At 39.6% G+C, this 14,282-nt stretch overlaps 1 protein-coding gene across 1 annotated transcript; it reads left to right on the top strand.

The window, feature by feature from the left end:
- Positions 1 to 4,905: 4,905 nt before the first annotated feature.
- LOC124168662 (uncharacterized protein K02A2.6-like) lies at positions 4,906 to 9,105 on the top strand. The gene has a single exon (XM_046546925.1). It carries the CDS (start codon positions 4,906 to 4,908, stop codon positions 9,103 to 9,105), a length of 4,200 nt encoding a protein of 1,399 aa, XP_046402881.1.
- The last annotated feature ends 5,177 nt before the right edge of the window (positions 9,106 to 14,282 follow it).

Below are 14,282 nucleotides of genomic sequence, written 5' to 3'. Positions count from 1 at the left end.
GCGCCGTTACTCGCGCGCAGTAAGCTGAGAATGAAATTTGAAGCAATAACCGTATTTGGTTACATATGTGATGCCAAATTTTATTGTGATCCGCAGCCATGATCAATGCAAAAAGAACGAGATCTTGAGCTCACAATCAGTTTAAATGTTTATTTTATGGTAAATATTGTGAACTGTAAGATTCGGGTGATTCGCAAAATGCTCCATGTACACCTATCTTAAATTTGAACCCAAATTTGGAAATAGAGAATAACTAGGGTAAGTCGTACCAGGATGTCTCTTTTCACTAAAATTTCTTTCAACAACTTACGACAGCACGATTTGGAAAATAGGGCGAAGATAGCTAGCTATACCTTGGTCATCTTTATATTCTGTGAGTGACTGTAATTCAGTTATACTACGGAGTATGTCCAGAATTTCACCGTTCGCGGTGTATCTACAATCTTCTTCCCCTGATACTCTGTTAAATCCACTCCAGGGCACGTATTGCCTCAGATACACATTCTGCAAGACGCGAGCAGCGATGCGAAATCATTTGGGCACACGCTTAGGAAATTTCCTTCCCTGTTATATGAGGTGAAGCATGAAAGGAAAACGGCGCCCATTTCCTTGTCTGCATGGATAAATTTTAACCAGATACAATGGCGGGAAAAACTCGCATTATTTTCCTTGAAGAGGAAAAGAGAATACCCTTGTATATTCAAGAGTATATTCTTGAGGTATGTACCTCTGCAAATTTACTATTTACTCCTACTTACTTATCCCGATGGAGTTAAATCCATCGACTAGGGATTATGCTGCGCTGGTTGAAATAAAATTAGCTTTAAGGAAATGAGGTCCTTAACTAGCACAACATTTTAGTGCGATCTGCCTGAACTTGAATCTAAAATTGATAAAAATGTCGTTTAATGTTTATTTTGTTGCTTATTTATGAGTGATCTTCGCTTTCATCTAAATTACAGCTTATAGAACATATAATATTTCTAAAGCGTGATGGTTTATTTTATTTTCATTTCATTGAAGATTTTCTTCAATTTCATGCATGGCTCAAACAAGGTTATAGACTGATCATCGCACTATTTCTTCCCCTATGAAAATATGACAGTCTATTGACGCGAAGGAGACAAAGGATTTGGCTGGAGTTTGTTACTGAGTATGTTAAGGTGATGCTATATGATAAGGATAAGATGCTATTCAATCGGGGGAGGGAGGGAGGAAAATAGGATTTATTGATAGAAAGAAAGGGAATAGGCGTTGCTGGGAATTGAAGAGGGGAGTTAATTTTGGGGATGGAGTACAGTCGGGGTGCGCAAAATGCTTCATCAACACCTACCTCAAAATGGTTGAGTGCCTTAAATAATAATAAAAAAATTCTTTTTGTCTGTGATAGAAGTTTTGAGTCGATATTTATATTTTTGTAAGCTGTTTAAATCTGACATGTATGGAAACGTATAATTTTTTAATTGGGATAATTTTTTTTCGATATTAATGGCTTAAAATACCAATGAATCAATATCTTTAACCATAAATAATAGTGGATATCAAGTGGAGATTATAGTCTGATCACGGCACTATTTTATTCCAGTCTATTTACGCGGAGGAGGCAAAGGAGACGAAGGAAAGGGGTCAGACTTTAGTTCTGAAATGATGAATAAAGATATCGCCCTGCCCAATTAAATTTATTTCACATCTCTACAACATGTGCATCGATTGGCTGGTATTCGTTATGAGGTACCTGATTCGAAAAACGTGTATTGGAGCTGTGAAATAACTTTAATGGGGCAGTACGATATCTTTGTTTATCAATTGATATGATGTTCCACGATATGTCTACAGAAAAAGTTGACTTCGCTAGTGTTGCAGATGTATTGAAACTAGTCGACGATGTATGGTAATTTGTAAAAAGCAATGTTTGTTACATTTCCTAACTTGAAATAGAATTCTACTAAGTAAAGGCCTCAACCACTCAGTGCACGGGATATCAAGAGGTTAATTAAACAAGTTATGCCAATTTCGATAGCAAGATTTCTCCTACTGTGCTGCAGGCGTCCTCGGGCCAGGCTGAAGTTGAATGTGCTTCTTGGGTGTCCGATATTTATGCATTGACGCCAGACAGAGCGCGCGCGCTCTTTGCTTATTGGTTCCCCAAATCCGCCACAAATTGAGTGGGAAAGGTGTTTCTGGAGTACAGAAAACGCGTCACAGTACTGCTAAGAGTGTAGTCTTCCAGATTCATATTGTATTACGTTTGTTTATTTCTACCGCTTCTCCGATTATTATTGGGAAAAAACATTTTTCTTTGGCCAGGATTTTTGGTTTATCAAAGTTGATTGCATGACCTGGCTCTGACAAGAAATGTTGAGCAATTACTTACCTTGGCTATATCGTATGAATATCGGGCACCCTAGAAGCACTCTCCGCTTCAGCTTGGCCTGAGGACCCCTGATGCACATGAGGAGAAACGTCACCATCAAAATGCCGACGCGGACGAAACCCGGGAATCTACCCTGCTGCGAACAAGAACGCCGCGAAAAATTATACGAGAAAGTTATACCAAGTTAAATTATTGTTGTGAACGAGGCCTTGCGGGAATGGTTCGTGGGGAGTGTAACTGTGACAAGTTATGCTTCATTTTTCCCTGCTATTCCATTGGGGAATTTTCACATTTTTTGAAAACTGTCAAAATGTAGTAAACCTCTAGGAAAGAATATCTACCGGGGGAAATTTCAATACTAGCGTTAGTTTTCAAGATATTTAAGGTCAAATTGGAGGAGTGGGGGGTGCGAACGAAAGTAGTGTGTCCAAGAGGAGTGACGTCATTTCTCCCCAAACAGAGTTGCTAACGTCTGAGGCGTGGAGCTTCGAGATTGTTGCGGTATACGTACGCCAGGAAGACGGTATGTTTACCTACGTGAAGTGCTGTTTATAATATCGAATAATAAATATTGCGTGGTGCCTATGTGTTCAAATACATCTCGAAATTCTAATAAAATATTCGTCCTTATGTCGAATAATAAAGCGAGAAGAAAGAAGTGGGCTAAGGCGATGAAGAGGAAGAACGATCTGTCGACGAAAACGACGGGATTTGTTCGTGAAGATCACTTTACCTTAAGTAATTACGACAAAATTATGCTGAGAAATGACTTGAGCGTGTGGTGCCCTGTTTGCGCAGTACGCCTGTCGCTTGCATGCTGTTTTTGCTGAGTTATCGTAGGTTGACGGCCCTCGTAGTACCCGATGTCTTATAATTATTGTATGTTTTGAATTCGTCAATGATTACTTAATCATGATAAGAATACTTAAAGGGTGCATACAGTAGGCTACCCTCCCTCTCTCCGAAATCAATTGATTCACATGCATAGTATTCCAACCGAACTCCCTTGAAACCATATTTGCAGTGTATAATTTGTAAGAAACTCACTGATGCATAATCACTTCATCCTCCAATCAACTGACTTAGAGCCATAGGAGGAAATACAACCTGAGGAAGTGGTGGAAAGCCGAGGTCAGGAAAAGTCATGTCAAATCAAATCAAAAATTGTTGGTGTTCAGAAAAGAAACCTGTTTCCGCCAATCCTGCTACTTCTCCTATGAATATGATAAGTGACTGACATGGAATCAGACAGGGAGATATGTAGCCAAAGGGTCAAGTATAATGTGTTTTTATTGGAAAAAAGGCAGCATTGTATTTAAGAGTAGATTGTGAAAATTATTTTAATGTCAATATGCTATCAGGAAAGACTGGGTTACCTGTTATTGCTATGTTCAGGAAAATTAGACTCAACAAATCCTTCAATATTTTAGCTCAGAAGATCTCAATGTCCCACCCTCAGCGGCACGATATTTCTCTGCTTCCATTATTCCGGTGGCTAGTCTTTTGAAAAATCTAGTTTTTTGGGTTGACAAAAATAAGATGTTGGTTAATATGCGAATTCCCTTTCCTGCTCGCGATTCGCATGTAGAGTCAACTATTGATTGTTAAGAAATAGGCATTGAAAAACCAGGTAACCCAATTTGGCAAAGTTTAACCTGAATTGGAGCATAAAAAATAGATCAGTTCTCACTGCAGTGAGTGACATTTTCTATTGTATGGATCAGTTCTTTTTACTGCGATCAGTATAACAAATTGCGCTTAGTTTATTACGCTGCGATAGGTATAAAGTAAAAACGTGAATTGCGAAGGAAACTCTTAATCCGTTTTTTTACAGTACTAATCATTAGTACATTATACTGTTGATAGTGAAGAAAAATAGAAATAATGTTTTTTTCAAACGCAATTATTTCAAAAGGAATCATTTGTAACATTACTATAAAATCAATGAATTGTTTATAGCTCTAATATTTATATTTAAACTCAATAAAAAAAATAAATCTTATGATTCTTCTTTAGAAAATTTCATTTCGAGGGGCAATGGTGGCCGGGCAATAGATAGTGTCATTCGCATAGACTGGATTTCTTGAGCAAATTCTAAAAGGCTGTGGGGTAAATGTAGATCGCGCGTTCAAACTAACTGTTCACTCATTCAGTGGTAAAATTTGAGAGTTAATTAGATCACCAAGAGTTTCCAAGAATGCTTAGAGAGCTCTCAAGATGTAGTTAAGCTAACTAAGTAATGTGATTAAATGTTTATATAAAATGTGTATAATAATGTTTATATTAATGTTTATGTTTATGGATGATTCAATACCTATATTTACATAGAGATGAGTATTGTTGTTGTTGTTGATCTCTGCTAATAAATTCGAGTAGTATCAAATGGTGATCGATGCGAGAGATATCTTTATTATTTACCGGCCATCAGTCACAACAAGTTGGCGACGAGGATTAAAAAAGAAAAATTGTGAAGTTCAAAGACCAGAAAAAACCTTGTCGACGCTTATTTACGTAAATTTAACCCGGATATAATGGACTCAAAACAGCTCAAAGAATTACTTTCTGCGCTGACTTCCGTCATCAAACAGCAAAATCAGCAAACCGCACCAGCTCCGCAGATAATTCCATTTGAAGCCTACGACGCAAAAACTGAAAAGTTTTCTTCGTATATGGAACGCTTCAATAATTACTGCGATCTCAAGAACGTCAGCGATGATATAAAAAAGGCTCAACTCCTGCGTTCATCGATCGGAAAAGATCACTACAATAATCTTGCTGCATTTCTGGGACCAGATGATCCTATTAAAGCAATCGATTTCGAAACCTTGAAGGCTCATTTCGAGAAAATGCTGTCACCATCAGTCTCAACGGTCGTCTCACAGCATTATTTTCTCAGCATCACTCAACAGCCGCATCAATCAATCTCGGATTTCGTCGCATCGCTGAAGGGAAAGTTGAAAGACTGTGATTTCTACGCTACTTGTCCTACTACCACGTGCAAAAAGAAGTTCTCAATAGCTGATATATTCCTCCGTGCTCAGTTTATCAGAGGCCTGAAGGATAGCTGGATACGAGAAGCAATACTGCAAGAGACAAATCTCAAGGATTTCGACGGAATCCTGACGAAAGCCACAGCACTAGAAGCATCTCGTTTCGAATCGGGACAGTTGAGTAAATCGCCTGAGAAGACATCGGATCAAGCCGCAGATACAAATAAGATTTATCGTCGTCAAGAAGGAAAACGTCGCAGTCACCGGAGTTCCGAATCTCAAGATAATCGCCGTCAGTCCAACTCTCATCCGCGTCATTTTTCCCATTCCCGCAATTCTAGAGGGCATATTAATTATCGGTCATTAGGTCTCGATGGTATTTGCCTCAAATGTGGTCGCACAAACCATAAATCGCGAGATTGCAGAACAATGCGCGAATCTCTAAAGTGCATTTCCTGTGGGAAAATCGGTCACATTTCCAAAGTCTGCATCACCACCCTGCTCCGTAAATCGAAGACCAACACCCTGTCGTCTCAGCGGTCTCAAGAACAAGAAGAAGATCGTCATTCAAACAATGATTATGGCATCACTCGCATCGAAGACACTGAGGATTTGTATGAAGTTGGACCAGACACCGATAAATACATCGTAACAGTCACTCTCAATAACAAGCCGCAGTCGTTCGAAGTGGATTCAGGTGCGCGTTTCTCTTTAATCTCAGAACCCGATTTCAACAAACTTGGACTTAGTATACCGCTTCAACCGACATCAATTTCTTTCCGCTCATACTCAGACCACGTTATCAAACCCAAAGGCAAAGTTACTGTCTCGGTTACCTATAATAGGAAGTCAATGGACGCCGATCTATTTATAGTACCAGCAGGGCATGATGCTCTACTCGGACGAATGTGGATTCGTGGACTCGGAATTAGTCTAAAAGAAATAGATAACCATGAATCAGGTCTTCGCACTGTCAATGTGAAAGTAGTTACCTCACTAGAAGACATCTTCAAGAAATATGAACAAATTTTTGAAGAAAGAATCGGGTGTGTTCCAAACGTCGAAGTACATCTTCAACTTAGAGAAGGCGTGACACCCATTTTTAACCGTGAACGAGATGTTCCTTTTGCATTGAGAGAGAGAGTTGAAAGAGAGTTATCCACATTGGAAAAACAAGGTGTCATCACTCCCATTATATCAAGTGACTGGGGATCGCCACTCGTGGTAATACCTAAGCCCGATGGAGGAGTGAGGCTATGCGTAGACTACAAATGTGGGGTGAATTCTAGACTCGTTGCATCAAATTACCCCATCCGCAGAATAGACGAGGTTCTCCACAGCCTCAGAGGTTCCAAGTATTTTTGTAAATTGGACTTGTACAAGGCTTACCTGCATTTACGGGTCGATGAAGAAGGGAGCAAGATTCAAACGATTTCAACACACAAAGGCACGTTCCGAATGAATCGCCTCAGCTTCGGGATTAAGACTGCTCCAGCGGAATTCAATCGCATTCTAGGTCAATTGTTGAATGGCTTACCAAAGGTGGAGGCATACTTCGATGACATTATCTGTCATGGTTCAGATCTTGAAGAATGTACCAGAAATCTTACTGCATGTTTGGAACGCCTCAGAGAGAATGATCTTCATCTCAATCGTGCCAAATGTTCATTCTTCAAGGAAAGCATCAGTTATCTTGGTCATGTAGTGTCGCACAATCAGATTCAAAAGTGCCCAGTTAAAATTCAAGCAGTTTCTCAAATGCCACGACCAAAGGATTTAGGTGAATTGAGGAGATTCCTGGGCTTAGTAACATATTATTCCAGGTTTATTCCAGACTTCTCTTCAAAGTCCTATCCACTACGCCGCTTGCTAAGAACGGGTGAACGCTTCGTTTGGTCTGCTGCTGAAGAAGCTGCCTTCGTAAATCTCAAATCAGAGTTGTGCTCGGATAGACTACTCATTCCATTCGATCCATCAAAGCAAGTCATACTCACAACTGATGCCTCACCAACTGGGATAGCTGCAGTACTTAGCCATAATATTGATGGTCACGAGCGCCCAATTGCTTATGCCTCACGAGCTCTGACGCAGGCTGAGTCTAATTATAGTCAGCTTGACAGAGAGGCCTTGGCCATTATATATGCAACAACGCACTTCTTCAACTACATTTTCGGAAAGCGTTTCGTTCTCGTCACAGATAATGAGCCACTCTCAAGGATTTTTCACCCAGATCGTCCACTACCACGGATGACCTCTTCGCGTTTACTGAGGTATGCATCTTTTCTCAGTGGTCTTGATTACACAGTTCGATGCAAGAAGGGGAGAGAGAATGAGAATGTTGACTGTTTATCTCGCGCCCCAGCCTCTACATCTAGTCCTTCTCTAGAAATCTCTATCGATCAAGAAATCAACGCTTTGCATGCTGAAACCCTGCTACAAATCTCGAGCGCATCAATCACTGCAGATATTGTTGCTGAGGAAACCGCCAAGGATCCAGAGTTGCAAGCGCTTCTACAGGAGCTCAAGACCAGCCGCAAGGATAGCCCGTACACTGTCTCTGGTGACATGTTGTTCCGCTCTGATCGTGCAGTAATTCCGAAGTCACTCCAAGCACAAATTCTTAAAGAGCTTCATATGTCGCATTTGGGAGTAACGAAGATGAAGCAACTTGCCAGGAGATACGTGTACTGGGAAGGCTTAGACAAAGATATAGAACGTCTTGTGAAGAGTTGCGAGTCCTGTGCTAAGGTCCGTCACAGTCCGCCAAAAGCGCCAATTCATCCCTGGAATCAGCCTGATGAGAATTGGGAGAGGGTGCATATTGATTTTGCAGGGCCATTTGATAGCCAATTCTTCCTAATGTGTGTGGATGCAAGGTCGAAGTGGGCAGAAGTCCGCATGATCCGTGACGCTCCATCCTCTGCCACAACAATCGCTACGCTGGAAGGCATCTTTTCAGTACATGGCTACCCTTCCGTAATGGTGTCAGACAATGCAAGCATCTTCAGGAGCGAAGAGTTCCTAAAATACTGCAAAGAGCGTGGAATATTCCAGAAGTTCAGCGCACCTAATCACCCAGCCACAAATGGACTTGCGGAACGCAGCATCCAGACATTGAAGAGGAGACTTAAGGCTGCTTCTGATGATCCTACTCCACTGACCACCAAGTTACGGGACATTATGTTCCGCTATAGGGCAACACCTTTGGCCTCAGGTCAGACTCCTGCAGAGCTGTACTTAAAGAGGAGGATCCGCACTCGTCTCGATGCCCTGCTTCCCAACTGCAAAGCTTTTGTCCCAACAAAACATACTAACTCACGAATTCGCAGTCTCCAGTTGGGGGAGAGAGTACAGGTGAAGATTTATGCAGGAATTCATCACAGTTGGCAGTTTGGCATCGTATTAAAGAAGCTCGGCAATTGCCATTACATCGTAAAGTTGGATAACGGTCGAATCATAAAACGTCACATCAATCAGCTGATAGCCACCTTGGTTCCGAAGAAACAAGTCACATTCTCGCCTTTGTTTCCACAACACACAATGGGTGTGCCATCCTCAGCAGGAGCTGCAGGGGTGCCTCCTGATTATCAATTGCCGCCAACCCACCAATCGCCGCTGGCACCTTCTCCTCCGCAAGTCGTTCGACCAACCCCGTCTCCTTCGGCCAGTAGCCTCCTACCGCACCTTCCCAGGAACCGGCAAAGGCCGACCTATCTTAAAGACTATGTTGTCTTCAAATAAGTGGGGGAGAACTAATGTGATTAAATGTTTATATTAAATGTGTATAATAATGTTTATATTAATGTTTATGTTTATGGATGATTCAATACCTATATTTACATAGAGATGAGTATTGTTGTTGTTGTTGATCTCTGCTAATAAATTCGAGTAGTATCAAATGGTGATCGATGCGAGAGATATCTTTATTATTTACCGGCCATCAGTCACAACACTAAGCAAATATAAAGCTTTAGGACCCATGTGGAGAGAGTAATAAGAAAGGTCAGGGAATACAATTAAGCAACTTAAGTTGCTTGTCCTTCATTCCTGCATTGACAACCGTTTGGTGCAAAAAAGCAGGATTAGAGGATAGCTTTAAAAGACAATCACTTCTACCATAACGATATTCGGGCTCTGCCTCAATGATGGGGAAATTTTTTAGGAAGCGACGGAAAATACTTTTAATGATTCATTTATAACCTTTTTTTAAATAAAGATATATTTTTCATTTAAAAAACAGCGAGAGATAAGTTGCACACCTAATACTATTTATCATAAATGATTGAATTTTGTCATACGTTTGCTGAATAGCTTATAATTATTTTGTAGGCGTCTAATATAAGTTTCATAGCTAAGATTAAAAGCTGTAATATCTTATGCTTATGCCTATCGTTAAGCAGCCACTATAAAAGCGGCTACAAAAGCTCATAACCTGTCAAAACACACACTTCAGACAGTATGCATACAGAACACACCTTAAAACTGTACATAGTATGATGTGCATAATGTGTACAGAAAAATAACCTTATATCTGTGCACAGAAAGCATTTCACAATACACTGAATCAAAAAGCTGATATCATACAGAAAGCAAAAAATCATAACTTGTACCATATAAACTATATTTGCACTAACTAGATGCATCAACATTTCATGCAGAAATTTTCAACGGAGGCTGAGTAGCTACTACTGTATTCATAAAAGCTGGTCCAGTAATGCCATAATAAACTAGAAAAACTTACCGCGAAGCCTTCACTTCTCTAAATTCTGCAGCCAAAAAGTATGGGTTACTTTTAAAATATAATGCCATCATTATGGAATTCACCTCTGGGAGATTATCGCAACAGCCTTTTCACGAAACCGTCTTCCATTTCGCATACATTCGATATATTCTTGTTCTAAGAATACAGAAAATGGATAAAATATACTTGACGTGACTAAATAACGTCATAAAATCTCTGAGAGAAAACACGGATTAAAAAAATACCGAAATATTCACTTGCTCAACGATTGCTTCATTGTAGCTTCTGCGGCCGTACATGCAAAACGAAAACGCCGTAGGGAGAAATGACGTCACCAACAATCAGAGCTAACTTCGCGTTTGCAGACGCATTTCACTGTTTTAAATGAATTTCATGATAAAATCAATGGTTTACGAGAAGTTTGATTGGTGAAAATGGATTCCTGGTGAAAATTGCTATAAGAATCATATATTATTTCGATGAAAGAAATTTCATGCAACTTCCCCATGCTCACTTCATTCTCACGAGCTGCCAAGTAGCATCCATCTCCACAATCATTCTCCCCCTGTCCTCCAAATTCTTTTCCCTCGTACCACTTCGCACGCTCCATTCTCAGAAATCTTTCTAAGGCAGAACAAAGAATTCTTTCCTTTTATTCCCTACCTCATTCTTCCTTCTCACTCGTTTCTCGAGTGACTGCTTCTTATCATCTTTCCTCCCGTTTCTCTCTCTCTCTCTCTCACTTTTATTTGCTCCCTTTATCTCTCTTCATGCCTCTTCCCATCCACGGGATTGCCTGCCTGGCCTGTTTCTTGTAAGAACTCTTCGAAGTTTTTTTCGTTGAAATAAGAACTTGTTACAATGATGTTTTAACGTTCGCCGTGTAATTCTTACAAGTGTATCTAATTTTCATCTTTGCGCAATATTTTAAAATGTATAGCATTTCTTTTTTTGCGATTCCACTCCTTGCATGTCATTAACAGCTGGTTCAGCTTCCCGGTAACATCATTAGGTTTGAACCTGCGTTCATTTGAAGAAATTCGCCTAGTGATGGAAAAGTGGAGCTAGTCGTTTAGTCAGTAAGCAAATTAAGAAGCCGATTGATTTATAAAGCTATGTAACTTAATATTTTACTTTGAGGAATAGCTGTAGTACGTTAAAATTATTTTTGTAAATTTTTAAAAATAAAAATTATTAATGCATATTTTCATTTCATTTTCAAGAAAAAATATATGTACCTCGGTTTTTGGTTATTTGTTATTTTATACTATAGAGTAATACGTATTACTCAGACTACTCGATGTGTCAACAATTTTTTTTACCGTCTTCATAACCAGAGGAACAAAAACGTTAGGGAAGTGCGTTAAAATTAATTTAAGGTACTGCGGCAATTAGGTTCCACAAGTTGTCGTCCCCTTCCAACCAATGCATGTTTCTTCACTCGTTTCTCAACTCCGCTTCCAACACTGTAGTTCCCGTTCTTTTCCTTATATTATTTACCTCTGCTGTTAAATACCTCTCCTTTTATCTGAATTTTGAGTGCTGCCTCTCTGTGTCCATTTAAAAGGAACATGGAACTGGGGAACCGGAGGAGTGCTGAGGAGGATACAATGACTAGGGAAGGAGCAAGGGTATGTTAGGTAGTGTGTAGGAAGGATATTGGGGGCGGGGAGTGGACTGATTCGGGTGGGAAGGGATGACAAGGCTCAGAGAGACAACAATACTTCATCCGCGTCGCAGTCGGTTGCCATGGTAACGACCGGATCTCTTTCTTTATGTCGCCCGAACAATCTCCTTGCCCACGACTTCGAAGTCTTCGTCGCCGAGGAAACTGCTCACATTAGCGCCATGCGAATCGGGATCCCTTTCCTCTTTTCAATAGATTCCTGGGGAAAACGACTATAAAGCGGTTAAATTCAAATTTTAGATCTTCATGATGATATCACTGACTACGACATATGATACTTTCCACAATATTCTTATATTTAAGTTTTTCCGAAAAGTAATAGTCTTAAAATTGAAAAAGCAAATATTTTTAATGTAGGAAGAAAAGTTTGTGTGCAGATTTGCGGGTATTTGCTGCTATAAGCTAATGCGTGTTCCTCAGACTGCACCATGTATCAACAAATTTATCGCCTTCATAAACAGAGGAACAAAAACTTAAGAAAAATATTTTTAAATATTTGTAATATACTTATCAAATAATTTTTAGAATCCTCAGAAATATCAAATGTATTAAAGTCAAATCTAGATTTTCAACAGTAATTCTCCTTGTCATATTGAGTTATGTGAAATTTCAGTATGACTGTAGTTATCGCAGCCGAAGTACACAGATTGTGGGGAAAAATAAGAAATTCTGCTTATACATTAATATCCAGCCACCATTTCAATGCACGGGAAGAATATGATAGAAATCAAGGGGATAGGCGTCTTCTTGTTGAACTATATATACCAGAATTTCTTGACTTCATAGGAATATATTCTGCAATGGCAATGTTTTCCACAAGGAATTTGTACTCTTAAAAAGTTATGCATAGATATTTATTATTCTATACTGTTCGGCGAAGCGGTATTGAACATCGGGTAGCCAAGCAATCGAAAGTAGAAGCAGACACAACCTGTTGCTGGAGTCATGCGCTTTAATTGGCTGTTTGAATGAGAAATGAGTAACTCGGAGAGGAATATAAAATAACGAAATTTAAATAAACGGAAACTTACCATGCAATTTGCTGTAGTGGTGTGTTCGATTTATTTTCCTCTAAAATTCTTTCTCTAGAGTGAGTATTCCTTATTTGATATCGATTTAAGTATATTTATCTCGTCTTGATTTGTTATAAGTAGAATTTCGGCTTTGTTCTGTATGCTTTAGAATAAGTGTTTGGCTCCCTTTTTTAAAACTTAGGTGGGGTGTTTATCCCTTAAGTTGTACAATTTTCCCTATTTAATTTTATTGTTTATTATACGCAGTCATGCATTGAGTCTCGCTCACATGGACGTTGGTTGCTTTGGGAAGGTGAGGATAGAGCTCACCCCGGACTAAGCTAGAGGCGTGTAGAATTCTCACATTCAGAAACGGTTCCTTTCTAGGTCCACCTCGTACTTAGAGGATTTTTACGTGGTATGGCCGAAGGCTTCACCCAGGATTTGAACCAGGTATCTTACGATCGGCAGTCCAATTCATTAAGCCTGAATCACACGGTCATTTTTTGCACCCCTCCCGAGGGACAGCTTCAAGGATGAAGGGAAAAAATGACCGTTTCTCGCGATCATTTTCCACGATGGCTCGAGGGATGGGAATCCCATCCCTTTTTCCTTTACTCGCCAAGCCCCTTTTTTCCGAGGCTGGCATCATCCTAGCCAATCAGAACGCGCGGCCTCTAACAGAAATTGTAACGTTACGCTTGGCTTTTAATTGATGATAGTTGTGTGTACGGAAGGTAACGAAAAAAGCCATGGAAAAGGGACGTTGGGAATGACCGTATGATTCAGAAAATGATGAGTCGAGAGACTACTGTTTTGGTTATCGAAAACCTATCGCTTGAGCTATCATTCTGAGGGACGGAAAAATGACCGTGTGATTCAGGCTTTACCAACTGTGAAACTTAATTACCAAAATTAATTAGTAATTTAATTTTGAAGTCTTTAAACACGAGTAGTGATGCAACTCCTTTATTTTTCGTTCATTTGGTAAACTTAGGTGGGTATAATGTGCTTCACATAAATGCATTCGTTAATTGCATGTCATTGGTACCCTTAATGTTCTTTGCAATGATTAATACAACCTTTGATTGTTTTCAAGGACTGTAAAAATGTGTATCGTGAGAAATCTGGGTGATAGTTTTAAAGTTGTGGTGGAAGATCCCTGATACCCCATATGGCCACTACACGACGACAGAAGGAAACCATCGGAAGGGAAGATATGGCTGTCGACCACAGGAAAAGGCGCAGAATACGGAGAGGCCAAGGAATTCCTCAGCAAAGGTAGGACTTTACTTACTTAGTTTTATTTTTTCATCCATATAAATCCATTATTCATACAGCCAGTTATTATGCAAGTATAATAAAGCCTTTGTAATATTCTGTTAGCTTTAGTTTATGTTCAATTGTCGAATATTGAATTAGTAATACATTACTAATTAATGCGAAGTGTTATAAAAATAGCGTCGAAATATTTTCA

Source organism: Ischnura elegans, chromosome 12, assembly GCF_921293095.1.
Source record: "Ischnura elegans chromosome 12, ioIscEleg1.1, whole genome shotgun sequence".
Classification (NCBI taxonomy): domain Eukaryota; kingdom Metazoa; phylum Arthropoda; class Insecta; order Odonata; family Coenagrionidae; genus Ischnura; species Ischnura elegans.
This window is presented reverse-complemented; position numbering and strand designations above follow the sequence as displayed.

Excerpts from the sequence above, each read along its gene's own strand:
- LOC124168662 (XM_046546925.1), top strand. The coding sequence starts at position 4,906 with ATGGACTCAAAACAGCTCAAAGAATTACTTTCTGCGCTGACTTCCGTC.